Source organism: Sus scrofa, chromosome 15, assembly GCF_000003025.6.
Source record: "Sus scrofa isolate TJ Tabasco breed Duroc chromosome 15, Sscrofa11.1, whole genome shotgun sequence".
NCBI classification, from domain to species: Eukaryota; Metazoa; Chordata; class Mammalia; order Artiodactyla; family Suidae; genus Sus; species Sus scrofa.
In genome coordinates, this window is record NC_010457.5 from 135781411 (window position 1) to 135796498 (window position 15088).

At 50.6% G+C, this 15088-nt stretch overlaps 1 protein-coding gene across 11 annotated transcripts in view; it reads left to right on the forward strand.

Moving 5' to 3' along the window:
• The window catches only part of AGAP1 (ArfGAP with GTPase domain, ankyrin repeat and PH domain 1), a 556723-nt gene that overhangs the window by 338971 nt on the left and 202664 nt on the right, over window positions 1-15088 (forward strand). For all 11 annotated transcript variants that reach the window (XM_021075538.1, XM_021075539.1, XM_021075540.1 and 8 more), the window contains one exon: window positions 3734-3838. In XM_021075538.1, the coding sequence (XP_020931197.1) occupies window positions 3734-3838 (105 nt within the window). The remainder of the gene's footprint in view (window positions 1-3733; window positions 3839-15088) is intronic.

Genomic DNA, 15088 nt, shown 5'->3' on the forward strand with positions numbered 1-15088 from the left:
CTGTGGCTCCGAGTTCATGTCTGTGACAAGGGAGCCGTCAGAACTCTGCTTATGAGGAGGGAGTGAACATGAGGATGCGGAGAAACACATCAGCACAGACTCAGCTGGGGCCAAGGCTGGAGCACAGAAACAGGGCTCCCGAGACGCCGGGGTGTTGCCCTTCAGGCCTGCTGAATGTTGCAGCATTTGTTTGTTTGTTTGTTGTCTTTTTAGGGCAGCACCCACAGCATATGGAGGCTCCCCAAATTTTTTTTTGAATTTTGCAGCATTTGAATAGTACTTGTAGTCATCAGAGCAAATGCTCCAGGGTGAACCATGGAATTTAATTTTTGTATTTTTTTAATTGAAGTTTAGTTGATTTACAGTGTTGTGCCAGTTTCTGCTGTACAGCATAGTGACCCATATATATCTATACACACACACACACACACACACACACCCCGTCATACATATGTATACATTCCTCTTCTCGTATTATCTTCCATCAGTCTGTCGCAACAGACTGGAGAGAGTTCCCTGTGCTGGACAGTAGGACCTCATTGCGTATCCATTCTAAATGCAATAGTTTGCATCTACTAAGCCCAAACTCCCAGTCCATCCCACTCCCTCCCCGCTCCCGTCTTGGCTACCACGAGTCTGTTGTGTCCATCTGTCTAAGAGTCTGTCTCTATTTTGTAGATAGGTTTATCTGTGTCATTTTATTTTTTATTTTTTTGCTTTTTTAGGGCTGCACCTGTGGCACATGGACGTTCCCAGGCTCAGGGTCGAATTGGAGCTGCAGCTGCAGCCCTGCACCACAGCCACAGCAATGCCAGATCCTTTACCCTTTGAGCAAGGGATCAAACCCGAATCCTCATGGGTACTAGTTGGGTTTGTAACCACTGAGCCACAACAGGAACTCCTGTGCCATATTTTAGATGCCACATAAAAGTGATATCATGTAGTGTTTGTCTTTCTCTTTCTGAAATACTTTGCTTAGTATGAGAATCTCTAGTTCCATCCATGTTGCTACAGATGGCATTATTCCATTCTTTCTTGTGGCTGAGTCGTCTTCCACTGTGTGTATGTGCCACATCATCTTGATCCATTCACTGCTGGTGGATTAGATGGCTTCCATGTCTTGACTGTTGTAAATAGTGCTGCGATGAACATACGGGTGCATGCATCCTTTTGAATTGTAGTTTTGTCCAGATATGTGCCCAGGAGTGGGATTTCTGGATCATGTGGTAACTACATTTAGTTTAAGATAATCAGGATTTGGGAGTTTCCGTCGTGGCTCAGTGGTTAACGAATCCTACTAGGAACCATGAGGTTGCGGGTTCGATCCCTGGCCTTGCTCAGTGGGTTGAGGATCCAGCATTGCTGTGAGCTGTGGTGTAGGTTGCAGACGTGGCTCGGATCCTGCATTGCTGTGGCTCTGGCGTAGGCTGGTGGCTACAGCTCCGATTCGACCCCTAGCCTGGGAACCTCCATATGCCTCGAGTAAAGCCCTGGAAAAGACTTTAAAAAAAAAAAAAAAAGAAAAGAAAAGAAAGAAAAAGAAAAAAGATAATCAGGATTTGGATTTTTTTTCCCAGCAAGATAAGTTTTCTGAGCACCAAAACAAATCGGCCTAATTTAATTCCCCAGAAAACTATGGTGTCTTCTCTTCGTGTAGCCTCCTGATTGGAAATTTCTCTTTATCCCCTTAAGAAATAAGTCTTTATGCCTCTCCCCAGGGAGTATAGGATTGGCTCACGAAAGTACCCACAGGACAGCCGAAAGACTTCTGTACGGCTGCCTGCCCGGGGCCCCAGCGGAAGGGCGGCTGGGACTTTGGGCCTGCACTTTGCATGAGGCAGGAAGGGAAAGCTTTCTGAAGCCCAGGACAGCTCTCGGCCCCCACCGAGGACCCAGGACCGCAGTGACCCGCCCCTGATTGTTGGGATTCTGTCTGAAATGGGCGGGGAGAATGTGAGCGCCCAGGAGAGCTGGTGTCAGGTTTTGTTGTGCTGAGTGTTAAAACCTTAGAAATCCCACGGGGCCATTGAAGGATTTGAGCTGCGGCTTTTCCTTTCTCACTGATTCCTGGTCACTGATAGAATGTCCCCTCTCCCACTCGTTCTCCTGTGCCCAGGAACTTGGTCTGTGACCTTGTCTTCTCGGCCTGGTTCCCTTCGTCAGTCTCCGCGCTGCATGCGGTTTATGTGGGCTTAGAGTCTAAGACATCAGGATCTGAAGCTTTGCGTCACAGGCTTTCTTTAAGAAAGAACGTGCAAAGACGTGCTCTTCCGGAGGTGCGTTGCCTCAAACGTTGAATGAAATACTTGGTTTGCGGGGTGATCAGAGACCCAGGCTGGCCCATCGTCTGTTATATTTGCAAAATTTGGCATTAAAAAAAAAAAAAGAAAACCCAATGTCACAGTGTTGGTAATTCGTTGGAACTTGATTCTACCACATAGAAATGCTTCCTTGATTTTCTTCTCATGTTTTGCTTCCTGGCGGGTGGAATTAGGAGGCGGATGGAGGCTGGAAAACACCCCCAAGGGGTCCGCAGGCCTCTGCTTCCTCGGGGTGTCGGACTCCGTTCCAGACTCACGGCCGTCCTGCTGCCTCGGCCCGGGTGCAGGCACTAGCATCCTAACTCAGCAAAGCTTACAAACAGGGCCGGAGGTTTGCTGGGGCTTGGTAGTTAAAACAAGAATAAATTCTCATCAGTCATCTAAGGAAGACTGCATTAAATATACTTCGAAAGTGTGTTGGTTTCAAGTTCTGAATGGTTTTCAAGAAGCCCTAATAGGATTTCATTAAAAACGGATTAAAGTAAATTATACGCAATTCATCTATTAAATGCCGTTGCTAAGTTCGCAAATGGAATTTCATTTTTAATAAATTAAGGTCTGAATTGAAACAACTACAAAATAAAATGTTCTTACTTGCAAATACCAGAAGGTAAGACTAGGGTGAATGTCTTATTTTCAAAAAAAGCAATTGGTGTCCCTTTTTAAATTTTTATTTTATTTTTACTTTATTTGGTTTTTTTTTTTTTTTTTGGCCAGGGGTGGGGGGAGGTGGGATACTCCCACGGCATGTAGAAGTTCCCAGGCCAGACAGCAAAACCCCACCGCAGCAGTGACCGAGCCACAGCAGTCACAATGCCGGGTCCTTAACCTGCTAGGCCAGCAGGGAGCTCCTGGGTTTCCTTTTTTAAAACAGTATCACCGGGGTTCCTGGTGTGGCCCAATGGGATTGGCAGCATCTCCTGAGCCTGGGACCCAGGTTTGATCCCTGACCTGGCACAATGGATTAAGGATCCAGTGTTGCCCCAGCTGTAGCGTGGGTTCCAGCTGCAGCTTGCCTCTGATCCCTGGCCCTGGGAATCCCACATGCTGCGGGGCGGCCGACAAAGAAAACCAAAGCAAAATATCATTGGAAGAGATTTACCTTTAGGCGCTCCGAGTGCTTACAGCATAGTGACAGCAAAGATGTAACGATTTTTATTGAACCGATCACAGAGTTAAGGTCTATGCGCACATACACGGAAGGAGATTCCTTGGCTGTGTACATATTGTGTAAAAAAGGCAAGGAGAATCCCACATTACCAAGCTAAACATAAGTTTTCTTTCCCTTTCAAGATGGCAAAGAGACAATGAAAGCATAAACATTGCTTATCTGCTTACTCTTTTTACGCATGCTCCCCGGGTGCTGCTCTTTTATCTTTATTCATTTCTCTCTGGCTCCTTTTGCCTTACAGGGCATGCTGCTGAAGCGAAGTGGCAAATCATTGAACAAAGAATGGAAAAAGAAATACGTCACCCTGTGTGACAACGGCGTGCTGACCTACCATCCAAGTTTACACGTGAGTTTGGCCCCTCAGCGGTTGGCAGGCGGGGGCCAGGGGCAGGGGTGCAGGGGGAGGGGGTCCCGACACAGTCGAGCCTCTCGGCTTTGTTGAAGGAGTGTTTGAGCACCTGCTCCACCGGGGGGAAGTCACCCTGCCCCCCAGACGTGTGTGTCTTTCTCTCCGTCTCCTCCCCAACAGTCAATCTGAGGCCCTAACTCTGCAATTACAATAAAAGGCACAGATGAATTAAAATTTTAAATGCAGGTAAAAGGACAGGCGCACACAGTAAAAAGAAGGGAAGAAAGAGAGATCCCGCTGAAAACTGAAACATAGTAAAAAGAAGGGAAAAAAGAGAGATACCGCTGAAAACCCGAAGCAGACAACTGCCTTGGAACTCAGGGTCCGTGTAAGCAGCTGAGAATGAAAACAAGAATTAGGAGGTCCCTGGTGGCACAGCAGGTGAAGGATCTGGCGTTTTCACTGCCATGGCACCCGTTCGATGCCTGGTCCAGGGACTTCTGCATGCTGAGGGTGTGGCCAAAAAAAAAAAAAAGTGCAATTCATGAGTGGTTTTATTGTCTGGTAAGAATGTGTCCAGGAGTTCCCACTGTGGCTCAGTGGAAACGAACCCAACTAGTATCCGTGAGGATGCGGGTTTGATCCCTGGCCTCACTCAGAGGGTTAAGGATCCGACATTGCTGTGAGCTGTGGTGTAGGTCGCAGATGCAGCTTGGATCTCCTGTTGTAGTGGCTGTGGTGTAGACCGGTGGCTACAGCTCCGATTCGACCCCAGCCTGGGAGCCTCCATATGCCGCGGGTGCGGGTCTGAAAAAAAAAGATGTGTACCAGTTCCATATGGCAAGTTAGTTTTTTCCACGTGTAATAACATCTGTTATCCTGGTGATTTGCGTGAGATGTTTGGAGAGACAGTGAAGGTCGTTGTTGGGGGAAAGGTAGGCGTCCCCCCAGCAGGGAGCTCTTAGGGACGCTCTGGTAAACCCTGAACATGGAATGTAGTGACTGTTCCAGAACAACACATTCCATGCATCCTCTGTGATGACACTTATCTGTCCCGCGGGAGATCAGCGTGTAGCTAAGAGTCCGTGGTGTTGGCTGGTCATTTGATTGTGTCACCGTGTTAAATAAGCATTTGATTTGAAAGACCTAAAAAACTTGCCCAGGGATCGACCAGAAGTTAGAGATAAACGTACAGAAGAAAACGAAAGTGCCCCAAACACCCCCTAGAAAGCGCGAGTGCTCCCGTCTCGGGGCGGGTCCTCCCAGCCGTTTGCACACTCTGTGTGTGTGCCTTCCACGAGCGCTCGGTCCCCGGTGCGCGGGGCGTGGGGCCTGCTTTCCCAGACAATGCCAGGTCAGATGCCAGGTCGTAGGCGCCTTCCAGCGTCAGCACACGCGCGGGGCTGCCACCATTCTTCATGCTCAGCACCATTCCTGCGGCGGATGTGCCCACACTGATGTACCAGGGTCTCCAAAGCAGATTGAGGTTTTGAGTGACTTTCACAGTGATGAGGAAGGACCTCTCCTCGGAGTCCTCCCATGACACTTCCGTGCCCTCGTCCTTTCCCTCAGCTTCCTAGCAGGCGCCTTCCTGCGTTGGACAGTGTGTGGTTTCGTGGGCTTCGGGCCGTGATGGCAGAGACCTGGAAAGACGGTATCCGTGCAGCCCTGGCTCTTGCCCCTGCACTGCACGCTCAGGAGCACTTACCGTAAAAACCTTTCCAGGAGTTTCTGTCGTAGCTTAGTGGTAACAAACCTGACCTGTATCTGTGAGGATGCGGGTTCGATCCCTGGCCTTGCTTCAGTGGGTTAAGGATCCATCATTGCCGTGAGCTGTGGTGTAGGTCGCAGATGCGGCTTGGATCCCACACGGCTCTGGCCATGGTGTAGGCTGGCAGCTGTAGCTCCAATTCAACCCCTAGCCTGGGGACCTCCGTATGCTGTGGGTGCGGCCCTAAAAAAAAAAAAAAAAAAAAAAAAGGCAAAACATTACAGCCCTTTCCACTGGGACAGGAACAGATGGTACCCTGGCTGCATAACACGCTTGTTGGGGTGAAGTGACCTTTCCTTTCCTTCTTGTCTTACCAGCAGTGGCTTCACCTTTCTGGATGGGGTTAAAAAGCAGGTTTTGGAGGTTTTTTCGTGTTGAAGTCTAGTTGATTTACAATGTGGTGTTCATTTCTGCTGTACAGCAGAGTGACTCAGTTACGCACGTACATAGGTTTTTTTATATTCTTTTCCGTGATGCTTTATCCCAGGATATTGAATAGGGTTCCCTGTGCTCCACAGCAGGGTCTTGCGTTTACCCATCCTGTGTGTAATAGTTAGGCAGGTGTTTGTTCAGGCCTCTCTGGCGTGTTCCTTTGGTTGATGGAAATATGCTGCCCAGGCGTCACCCTTAAGCAGACTTTGGAGAGAGGTGTTCCTTCCTGTTCTGGGGAATGCCTTTGTGCCTGATTGATTCTGGGTTCTCCAGGGGGCTCCACATCAGAGACCAAATTCCATCTCAGGAGGGCTGCTGGAGACAGTCCTGCCCCCTCCAGGTCTTTGGGGCTCTGTCCCCAGCTGCTCTGACCACAGGAAGGCCACGCTTGCCCTGGCTAGTTCTTCTAAGACCCCGTCGGGGAGCAGAGCCTCGTCACTGGCCCCCGTGCGGTCGAGATCCTCTTGCTGAGGCTCACTGACCCGTCAAAAGCGAGACCTGACCGAGGGTGTGTTTCCCGTCCTCTCACGCGCACCTGCTAAGCCCAGGCTCCATCAGAGGGCCACGCGCCGCTTTGGCCAAGCAGCAAAGATGGCAACGGCGAAGACGGTCCTGGAAAATTCCTCCAGGAGGGTTCACGCCCACTTTTCATCTCCGTCTCTTGATTATGTAAACAGCGTCCGGTCTTCGGAATTTCTCCCACGCAGGCAGCTTCTTGTGATGGCCTGCAGTGCTGTCTTTTTTTTTTTCTTCTTCTTCTTTTTCCCACATACACATGGATATTGTAAGGGTTCAGAAGAGGAGCACAGTGGGCTTTGTTCTGTAATTGTACAGCAGGCAAGAGCCAATGTCATTTCAAAGTGCAATTCTGCTAGTGCCCGGCTCCTGGGAACTGACATTATCAAGGCAGGTGCATAGATCCCCAAGGGCGTGGCTTCATCTAGGAATGGATTTGAATTACTAGCGCACGGAGAGGTGGCATGACCCTCGCTGTAATCCAGTGAGTTCCTGGCGTGTCCTCTGGAGGGAACCTGGAATGGCCTTGGTCTAAGCTGCTGGGGGCTACACGTCCCCAGTGGCCAGGTGAGTCTGGAGGAGATCTTCAGGAGTTCCCTTCATGGGGGAAATGAATCTGACTCGCATCCATGAGGACACAGGTTCGACCCTGGCCTCGCTCAGTGAGTTAAGGATCCGGCGCTGCCATGAGCTGTGGTGTAGGTCGCAGGCATGGCTCAGATCTGGCACTGCAGTGGCTGTGGGGTAGGCCGGCAGATATAGCTCCCATTCGACCCCTAGCCTGGGAACCTCCACATGCCTCGGGTGGGGCCCTAAAAAGACAAAAAAAAAAAAAAAAAGGAAGGAAGAGACGTTCAAGTGGGTGTCCATAGTAGAACCCCGACTTTCCTTAATAAGGCATTTGGGAACATGCAGCTGTGTTGCTGCTTCAGGTCGCTACATTCTACCTCGTGGAGAACGGCCCAATGATCGTGGCCTAGAGACTTTCTCGAGGTGACAAAACCGGAGTTCCTGCTGTGGTACAGTGGGATCGCTGGCGTCTTGGGAGCACAGGGATGCTGGTTCGATCCCCCGCCCGGCAGAGTAGGCTGAGGATCCGCTCTGCTGCAGCTGCAGCTTGGGTCAGGACTGCGGCCCAGATCTGATCCCTGGCCCAGGAGGGCCATATGCCTCGGGGCGGCCAAAAATGAAAATAAAATAAATAGAGGTGATAAAACCAAATGTTCTCAAATACCAGCCACACTGTAACTCACTTGCTAGGTAACCTCCGAGCTATCAGCAAACGTCTGGAGAAAACCAGCATCGCCAGCAGCCCAGGGGAGCTGAGGGGGTGACATGGCGGGGGCGGGGCGGGGTTCTGTCTCTGGCAGCAACCTCTGTCCCTTCCCAGGTACCCTGGCCCTCGCCTGCCTGGTGGAGCCCAGGTGGGGGTGGTCACCTGGGATTTGAACTTGCGAACTAACACAGGAGCATTGGGATCAGCCCAGCTCGCGTCCAACATGAGCAACGCCTTGCTGCTGACGAACTTTGACCGTTTCGTGAAGGGTGGTGGTGAAGGGATTGCAGTAAGTGATCCAGGCCCTCGCCATGCTGGCCTCTTTCCACGTGAACTTGATGCGTTGGGTTACCCTTGCTCCAGTGTGCAAGGCCCCGCCCAGCTCCCTGGGTTGAACAGGACACCGAGTGGAAGGGGCTGGCGATGGGGTCAGGGTCCTGCCGGCCAGAGCTCGTGAGCAGTGCGCCTGTGTAGGGCATTAAACATCCATCCCAGCACAAAGAGAGCCTCCTGCTTTTGAAAGGGCTGCTGGGCCTTCTGCAGGCCCTGCCTTACACCTGTTCGAATCTTACAGGTGGGATGCACCTCAAGCCCTCAGACCCCCAACCCCACCCCATTCCAGGACCATTCTCTGATCAGAATCCCCCTCCCCCGCCTCAAAAAAGCATGCCCGTTTCCTTTTGGATAAAAAAGTTATTTCATCATCACACGTTAGGAGCATATATGAGGTCTGGAATAGTTATTCTGCTCTGGACAAACACAGTCTTTGTAGAAAACTCTGGGGATGTCAGGCTGTTTAGCCAAGTTCTTTTTCTTGGCTCTCTGGAGAGGAGCAGGCTGCAGGCTCTGCCCTTCGAGATCAGGGCAGGTCCCTGCTCCGAGGCCAGTACCAGGGCGATGACCAGTAGACCAACTAGAGCAAGATTTCTCCAATATTTTTTTTTTTTTTCTTTTTACAGCCACACCTGCAGCATATGGGAGTTCATAGGCTAGGGGGCGGATTGGAGCTGAAGCTGCCAGCCACAGCCACAGCCACAGCCACAGCCATACCGGATGCTGGTTTTCTGAAGACGTTTGCTTGGACAAGCTGCCCGAGTTGCCCTGGGCCCTGCCTTCACTTGCTTTGGGCACCGTGGAAGCAGGAGACTGGCCATTTCCTAAACTCGCTAAAAAAATTTAAAATTAAAAACAAAAAACCCTCCCAGTCCATCCCAAGTCCATGAGATTCTTTTTTGTGGAAAGGTTCATTTGTGTCGTATATTAGATTCCAGATATAAGGATATCACATGGTATTTATCTTTCTCTTTCTGACTTAACTCACTCCATCCATGTTGCTGCATATGGCGTTCTTTTTTCTTTTTTAGGGCTGAGTAGTATTCCACTGTATACACATACCATATCTTCTTAATCCATCTGTTGATGGACATTTCGGAGTTTGAGGTTAATGGATGTAAACTATTGCCTTTGGAGTGGATAAGCAATGATCCCACTGTACAGCACAGGGAACTATATCTAGTCACTTGTGATGGAACATGATGGAGGAAAATGTGAGAAAAAGCATATATGTGTGTGTGTGTGTGTGTGTGTGAGAGAGAGAGAGAGAGACTGGTTCACTTTGCTGTATAGCAGAAATTGACAGAACACTGTAAGTCAACTATAATGGAAAAAATAAAAATCATTTTTAAAAAAGCCCCAGAGCCCACACAACTCTCATCTTATTAACAGTCTTCATTGGATGCCATTAAAAAAACCATCTTCCACCAGAGGCCATCTTTCCCTCTTTGTGCAGGAAACAGACATGGTTTCCTCACTAGCCAGGGGTCCGTGGCAGCAGTGATGGAAAAGTCATCTCTTAGACACGAACCACACATTTCAGTCCCAGCAGGTGTTTTGCACACGGTGGTGGGGTGGAAAACACACCCCGCCTTTGGACCGAACAAACAGTTGGCACATGGCTCCAGCTGGACGCCCTGCCTCAGGAATCCTAGGCGATGCTGTGCTCTTTGAATCCGTGGCTTCTCGGGGGCCCTGGGCTCTGCCGCAGGCATAGGGGTGGTGTGAGCCGCCACGCTCACCGTGTGCTTGGTGTGGTTGGCTGCCAGGGAAGCTCCCGGATGCTGCCCTCCCCCCCAGAACTCAGGCGGGGCTCCACAGGCACCCGATGGGGGATTTCAGCCTAGATGTTCTTGAAGCTGGGTGGTTCCACACTGGGTGCCCTTGAGAGCCTTGGGGTCGGTGGTGGGGGGATGGCTGAGGACAGCAGCCAGGGTGGGGAGACCTGGAGAATCTCCCACGTCCACGGCCTTGACTCGAACCGAGCACGTCAATGGACCTGCGCTGCCCCCTCCTCTAAAGGCGGAACTTGCCCGGGAAGCTTCAGCTCCCCATGCTTCTGTGCCCAGTCAGGCCCCGTTGCATCTAGATGTGCATTTTACAGTGGACATTGAGAAACTGGCAGATGGTGCCTGGAGATCTGGAGGAAGAGGCCTTTAAATGGGGGGGATGCCCGTTGACAGTGTCTTCCAAGGGTGCTTCAGACTCTGAAGAGTCTGACATTTTCACCAGAACGCTTAGCACGTGGAGGTTCGTGGAGTCAGTTGGACACAGGAAACACGCATCCCGGGATGGAGCTGCTGGGTGGCTGGTTTCATGGTGAGACCAAGACCTGGGCCCAGAACAAAACACAGAGGATCGGACTCCCCTTACTTCCTGGGGATTTCATTTACTCGATTCAATAAAACCTATGACTCCATGTGGGGAACACGTGGAAAACTCAACGAAAACAACGAAGCTGCTTTAGTTTTGTAGCTGCTCCAAGTAGAGTGTCCAACTTCCTGGCTTTTCCTGGGAGTTGGGACAGTCCGTCCCAGGCAGCGGGGACAGGGTACTCGCCCTCGCCTCCGGACCGACCAGCTCAACCGCCCTTTCGTCTCCACTTGGCATTTTGCATACCCAACCCTAAACGTGTAAATAAGACTGAAATGGTAAAAAGCAGACTCTTGACGTCTGTGCTGCTCCGGGGTCTGTATTTCTGATGCTCTGAAAAACTGTACAACTACAAGACCTCGTAAACAATTCTTAACTGCTTAACCTTCTGGGGGGGGCGCCACGGATGAAGGTCCCCGGGTTTTATGACCCTTTGCTGGTTTACTGCAGTCTGGGTGGGTGGAGAGCAGCCAGTTCTAAGAGTCTTGCTTTCCCTTTTTTCGTGGACTTGAACTTGAGCCTTAGGGAGCCCCTTGATAGAAACGTGGGGAGATAATGAGAAAGAGCCTGGACCCCGGGGGCTGTGCTGTGCTGCGTCTCCACCGTTCATCTCCCGTGTCCAGGATGGGGCATCTGGGCCACATTTGAGGTTCCTGCAGACAAAGGTGTGTCCAGAGGTGGCTCTCTGGAGCCCTGGAGTTAGAGGCTCGCAGGAAGCACGAAGCCCTTTTTCAAGGTGATTTTGCTGTGCGGGCCTCTCTTCTTCCATCGCAGCCTCGGCCTCTGTTCCCTACCCCCAGGGGATTCATCAGGAAGCCCTCAGAAGGCACACTTACCTGTACCGCCGGCCCTCCCAAGCCCCGGCTGTCCTGAGCGACATGCTGCTCAGCTCTCCCAGAGGCGCCTGCTCGGCTCTCCCAGAGGCGCCTGCTCGGCTCTCCCAGCAAGGTGCCTGCCCATCCTGTTTTCCAAAACCTGCCTTCGAGCCACAGCGCAGAGAGTAGCAGATCTTCCTAGGGGTCCTCACTTCATAATTCACACCCTCCCTTTGTTTATTTTATTTTGGCCGCACCTTTGGCACGCAGCTGCTGGCCTAGGCCACAGCCACAGCAACACAGGATTCGAGCCACGTCTGTGACCTACAGCACAGCTCATGGCAACGCCGTAGGATCCTTAACCCACTGAGTGAGGCCAGGGATCAAACCCACAACCTCATGGTTCCTAGTCGGATTCATTTCCACTGTGCCACGCCAGGAACTCCCAGTACTTCCTTCCTTTTTAAGGCTGAATAATATTCCATTGTATATATACAGTGCATGGATTCAACCAACTGCAGATTGAAAATATTCAGGGAGAAAAACTCCAGAGTTTCAGAAGGCAAAACTTGAATTGGTCCCGTGCCAGCAGCTGTTTATATAGCGTTTAAGTTGTTGTGCGAGGCGTTATAAGGGATCTAGAGGTGATGGAAGGTATGCAGGACGGTGGGTGTAGGTCCTGAGCAAATACGGTGCCACTGACGTGAGGGACTCGAGCAACGGTGGTTTGTGGTGTCCGGGGGGGTCTGAGAGCCAATCCCCCCAGATACGAACCCCATTCTCTGTATCCATTCATTTGCGGGTGGGCACCTGGGTTGCTCCCTGCCTCGGCTGTCGTGACCAAGGCTGCTGTGTACAGACACCTCTTTGGAGCTTGAGGTTTTAATGTCAAAACTACAACGTGAGAAAACTGTTGAAAATGGCTGAATTTAAAGATGCCCGACGGGGAGTTCCCTGGTGGCACAGCAGGTTAAGGAGTCAGTGTTGTCACTGCAGCAGCTTGGGTAGCTGCTGTGGCACAGGTTCGATTCCTGGCCCAGGAACTTTGATCCCTGGCCTGAGTGAGGCCAAAAAAAAAAAGAGAGAGAGATAGAGTTGGAGTTCCCATCATGGCGCAGTGGTTAACAAATCCGACTAGGAACCATGAGGTTGCGAGTTTGATCCCTGGCCTCGGCTCAATGGGTTAAGGATCCAGCGTTGCCGTGAGCTGTGGTGGAGGTTGCAGACACAGCTCGGATCTGGCGTGCCTGTGGCATAGGCAGTGGCGACAGCTCTGATTAGACCCCTAGCCTGGGAACCTCTATATGCCGTGGGTGCGGCCCTAGAAAAGACAACCAAAAAAAAAAAGAGAGAGCGAGAAATGCCCAATGTTAGCAAGGACCTGGGTTGAGAGACACCGCAGGGAAATTCCCCGGCTCACTCATGAACTTGGTAGATCATGGAGACAGAACAGCCTGATTGGTGGTCTGGAACCCACGTGGTGTGAAAACACCTGCCCAGACCTGCCCACCCGGGCTGTCTGTTGTTTAGGTGACTGGGAAGTATTTCCGGCATTCGTCCAGCCAGCTTCAGATGTCATCAGTTATTTCTCCCATGTGTCCGTGCTTCCAAACCCATGGCTTGTGCTGCCACCGTCGTAGAAACACTTTCAGGGAATTTCTACAACTTTTGTTAAGAAAATAAATGACTCCTGCCTGAAAAAACTCATACCTATTACCCACACGCAAAAATGTGCAGTTCCTTATCAAAGTCTTATTTCTGCCCTAAGGAATTCCTTGTTTATTTTATGTAGCCCTCGGGGCTTGAAAGCGTTCAGCTTTGCAAATAAAATGGCCAGAATGCCTGCTCCCCGTGGTAGGAGTTGTCTTGATGTTGATGACACACGGCAACCCGACCCTACATAGGACAAGACCAGACAAATACCATTGTCATGTCTCTAAGATGAAAATTAAACCACCAGCGAGCCCAGATCCTACCTAACGTATTTGTTTTCCTACGTTGAAAATTATTCTGCTTCTTGCTTTTCCTTAAAGAAAAGGTGGGGGCGTGTGTATGTGCTGTTGTCAATGCACAGATTTAACCACGTAGCTTGTGGATTTGCGTCTTTCAGCTTCCCGTGGGGTCGTGGGACATTGACTTAGCAGGGTACCGCATGCGGTTTCATCCTTTACACCCAATTCATGTTGTTTTGTTTCCCACGTTGGGCTCTTTTAGTGCGACTAAGGTGGCTGGAAATGCTTGTGAAAAGGTGAATCAGTCAAAACCATCCACTACCTTCACGGCCAGGGAGTCGCTCACGAGAACTCTCGGTGGGAGAGGACGGGCGTGGGGGACGGAGGGGAGATGCCGCTCGGGCCCAGGGGTGGAATGTCAGTGTTAGGCTTCAGAAATGTGTCCTGCTGCGCCGTCAGGCGGGTGCCGGCTGGTGGCGAAGGTCCTGGGAGGTGGGGAGAGGTGGAGGTGGAGAGAGGACGGCTTCTCAGGTGTGCCTGTGGCCCCACATGGGGACCAATCAAGGTGCGATTTATGTTCATTAAGCGCTTGTCAAAACTGAAAAATTTTCTAATCAACAGCAATCTAGCGGCGGCCCCGCGATGGCTGGGAGTGCCGCCTTGGCCTCATCGGCTATTTGCCTGTTACAACTCTAGGCTAAAAATCTGCTGATGATTACATTAGGCTAAGCTGCGAAGTAAATGAACCATATCTTATTTAGGTGCCACGAGCTTCAGTGGAGTCCTGCCCCGCAGGGCACTTGATAGCGTTTTATGGCTTTAAAATTAGTGTAGCTTCGCATTTGCTGCAGGGTGCTGGATGTTATGCCTTTGAACTCAATAAGCAAAGGGAAGGGGGCCTTTTGTTTTTCTCCCTTATTTTTTCTCCCTTGCATTTTAGCAATTTTGTTTTGCATCTTTTCCAGACAACGTGTTGCCATAAAAATGTCTGACTCCCCTATACATGTCCCCCCAACCCCCCCAAAAAAAAGAAAGAAAGAAAGAAGAAAGAAAAAAAGGAAAAAGAAAAAGGGGGAGAGGGAAGGGAGAAGAAGAAGAAAAAGTAGGAAATGTCATGTGTTTGCAGAGGGCAAGACTTGTCTCCCTATGCGGAGAAGTGAAAAATAGCTTTGCCTGTGACCCCCATGGGTGATCACGTTGGAATGGCCACTGCACGTGGGGACAGCACGTCTACCTCGGGAAATGCCCACGTAAAATGAGAGAGCAAATATTTCAGTGCTTTTATTGGACACAAGCAGTAAGAGCTGATATCATTTATTAAGGGCTGTGGCATTCTTTAAGCACTTCATATATTATCTCAGTTAATCATGACAACAGCCCCATGAGGCAAGAACTATTATTCCCCCCTCCCTTTTTTTAAAAAGATGTGGAAATGGGTGGAGTTCCTGTCGTGGCTCAGTGGGTAACGAACCTGACTAGCGTCCATGAGGACGCGGGTTCGATCCCTGGCCTCACTCAGTGGATTAAGGATCTGGCATTGCCGTGAGCTGTGGCGTAGGTCCCAGGCACGGCTCAGATCTGTTGCGGCTGTGGCTGTGACTGTGGCTGTGGTGTAGGCTGGCAGCTTCTGCTCCGACTGGACCCCTAGCCTGAGAACTTCCATATGCCAAGGGTACAGCCCTAAAAAGACAAAAAATAAATAAACAAAAAATAAAGATGCAGAAATGGGGATCCAAGATGAGTAAGCAGCATGACGCCCCCTCCTTAGTTGAGGCAACC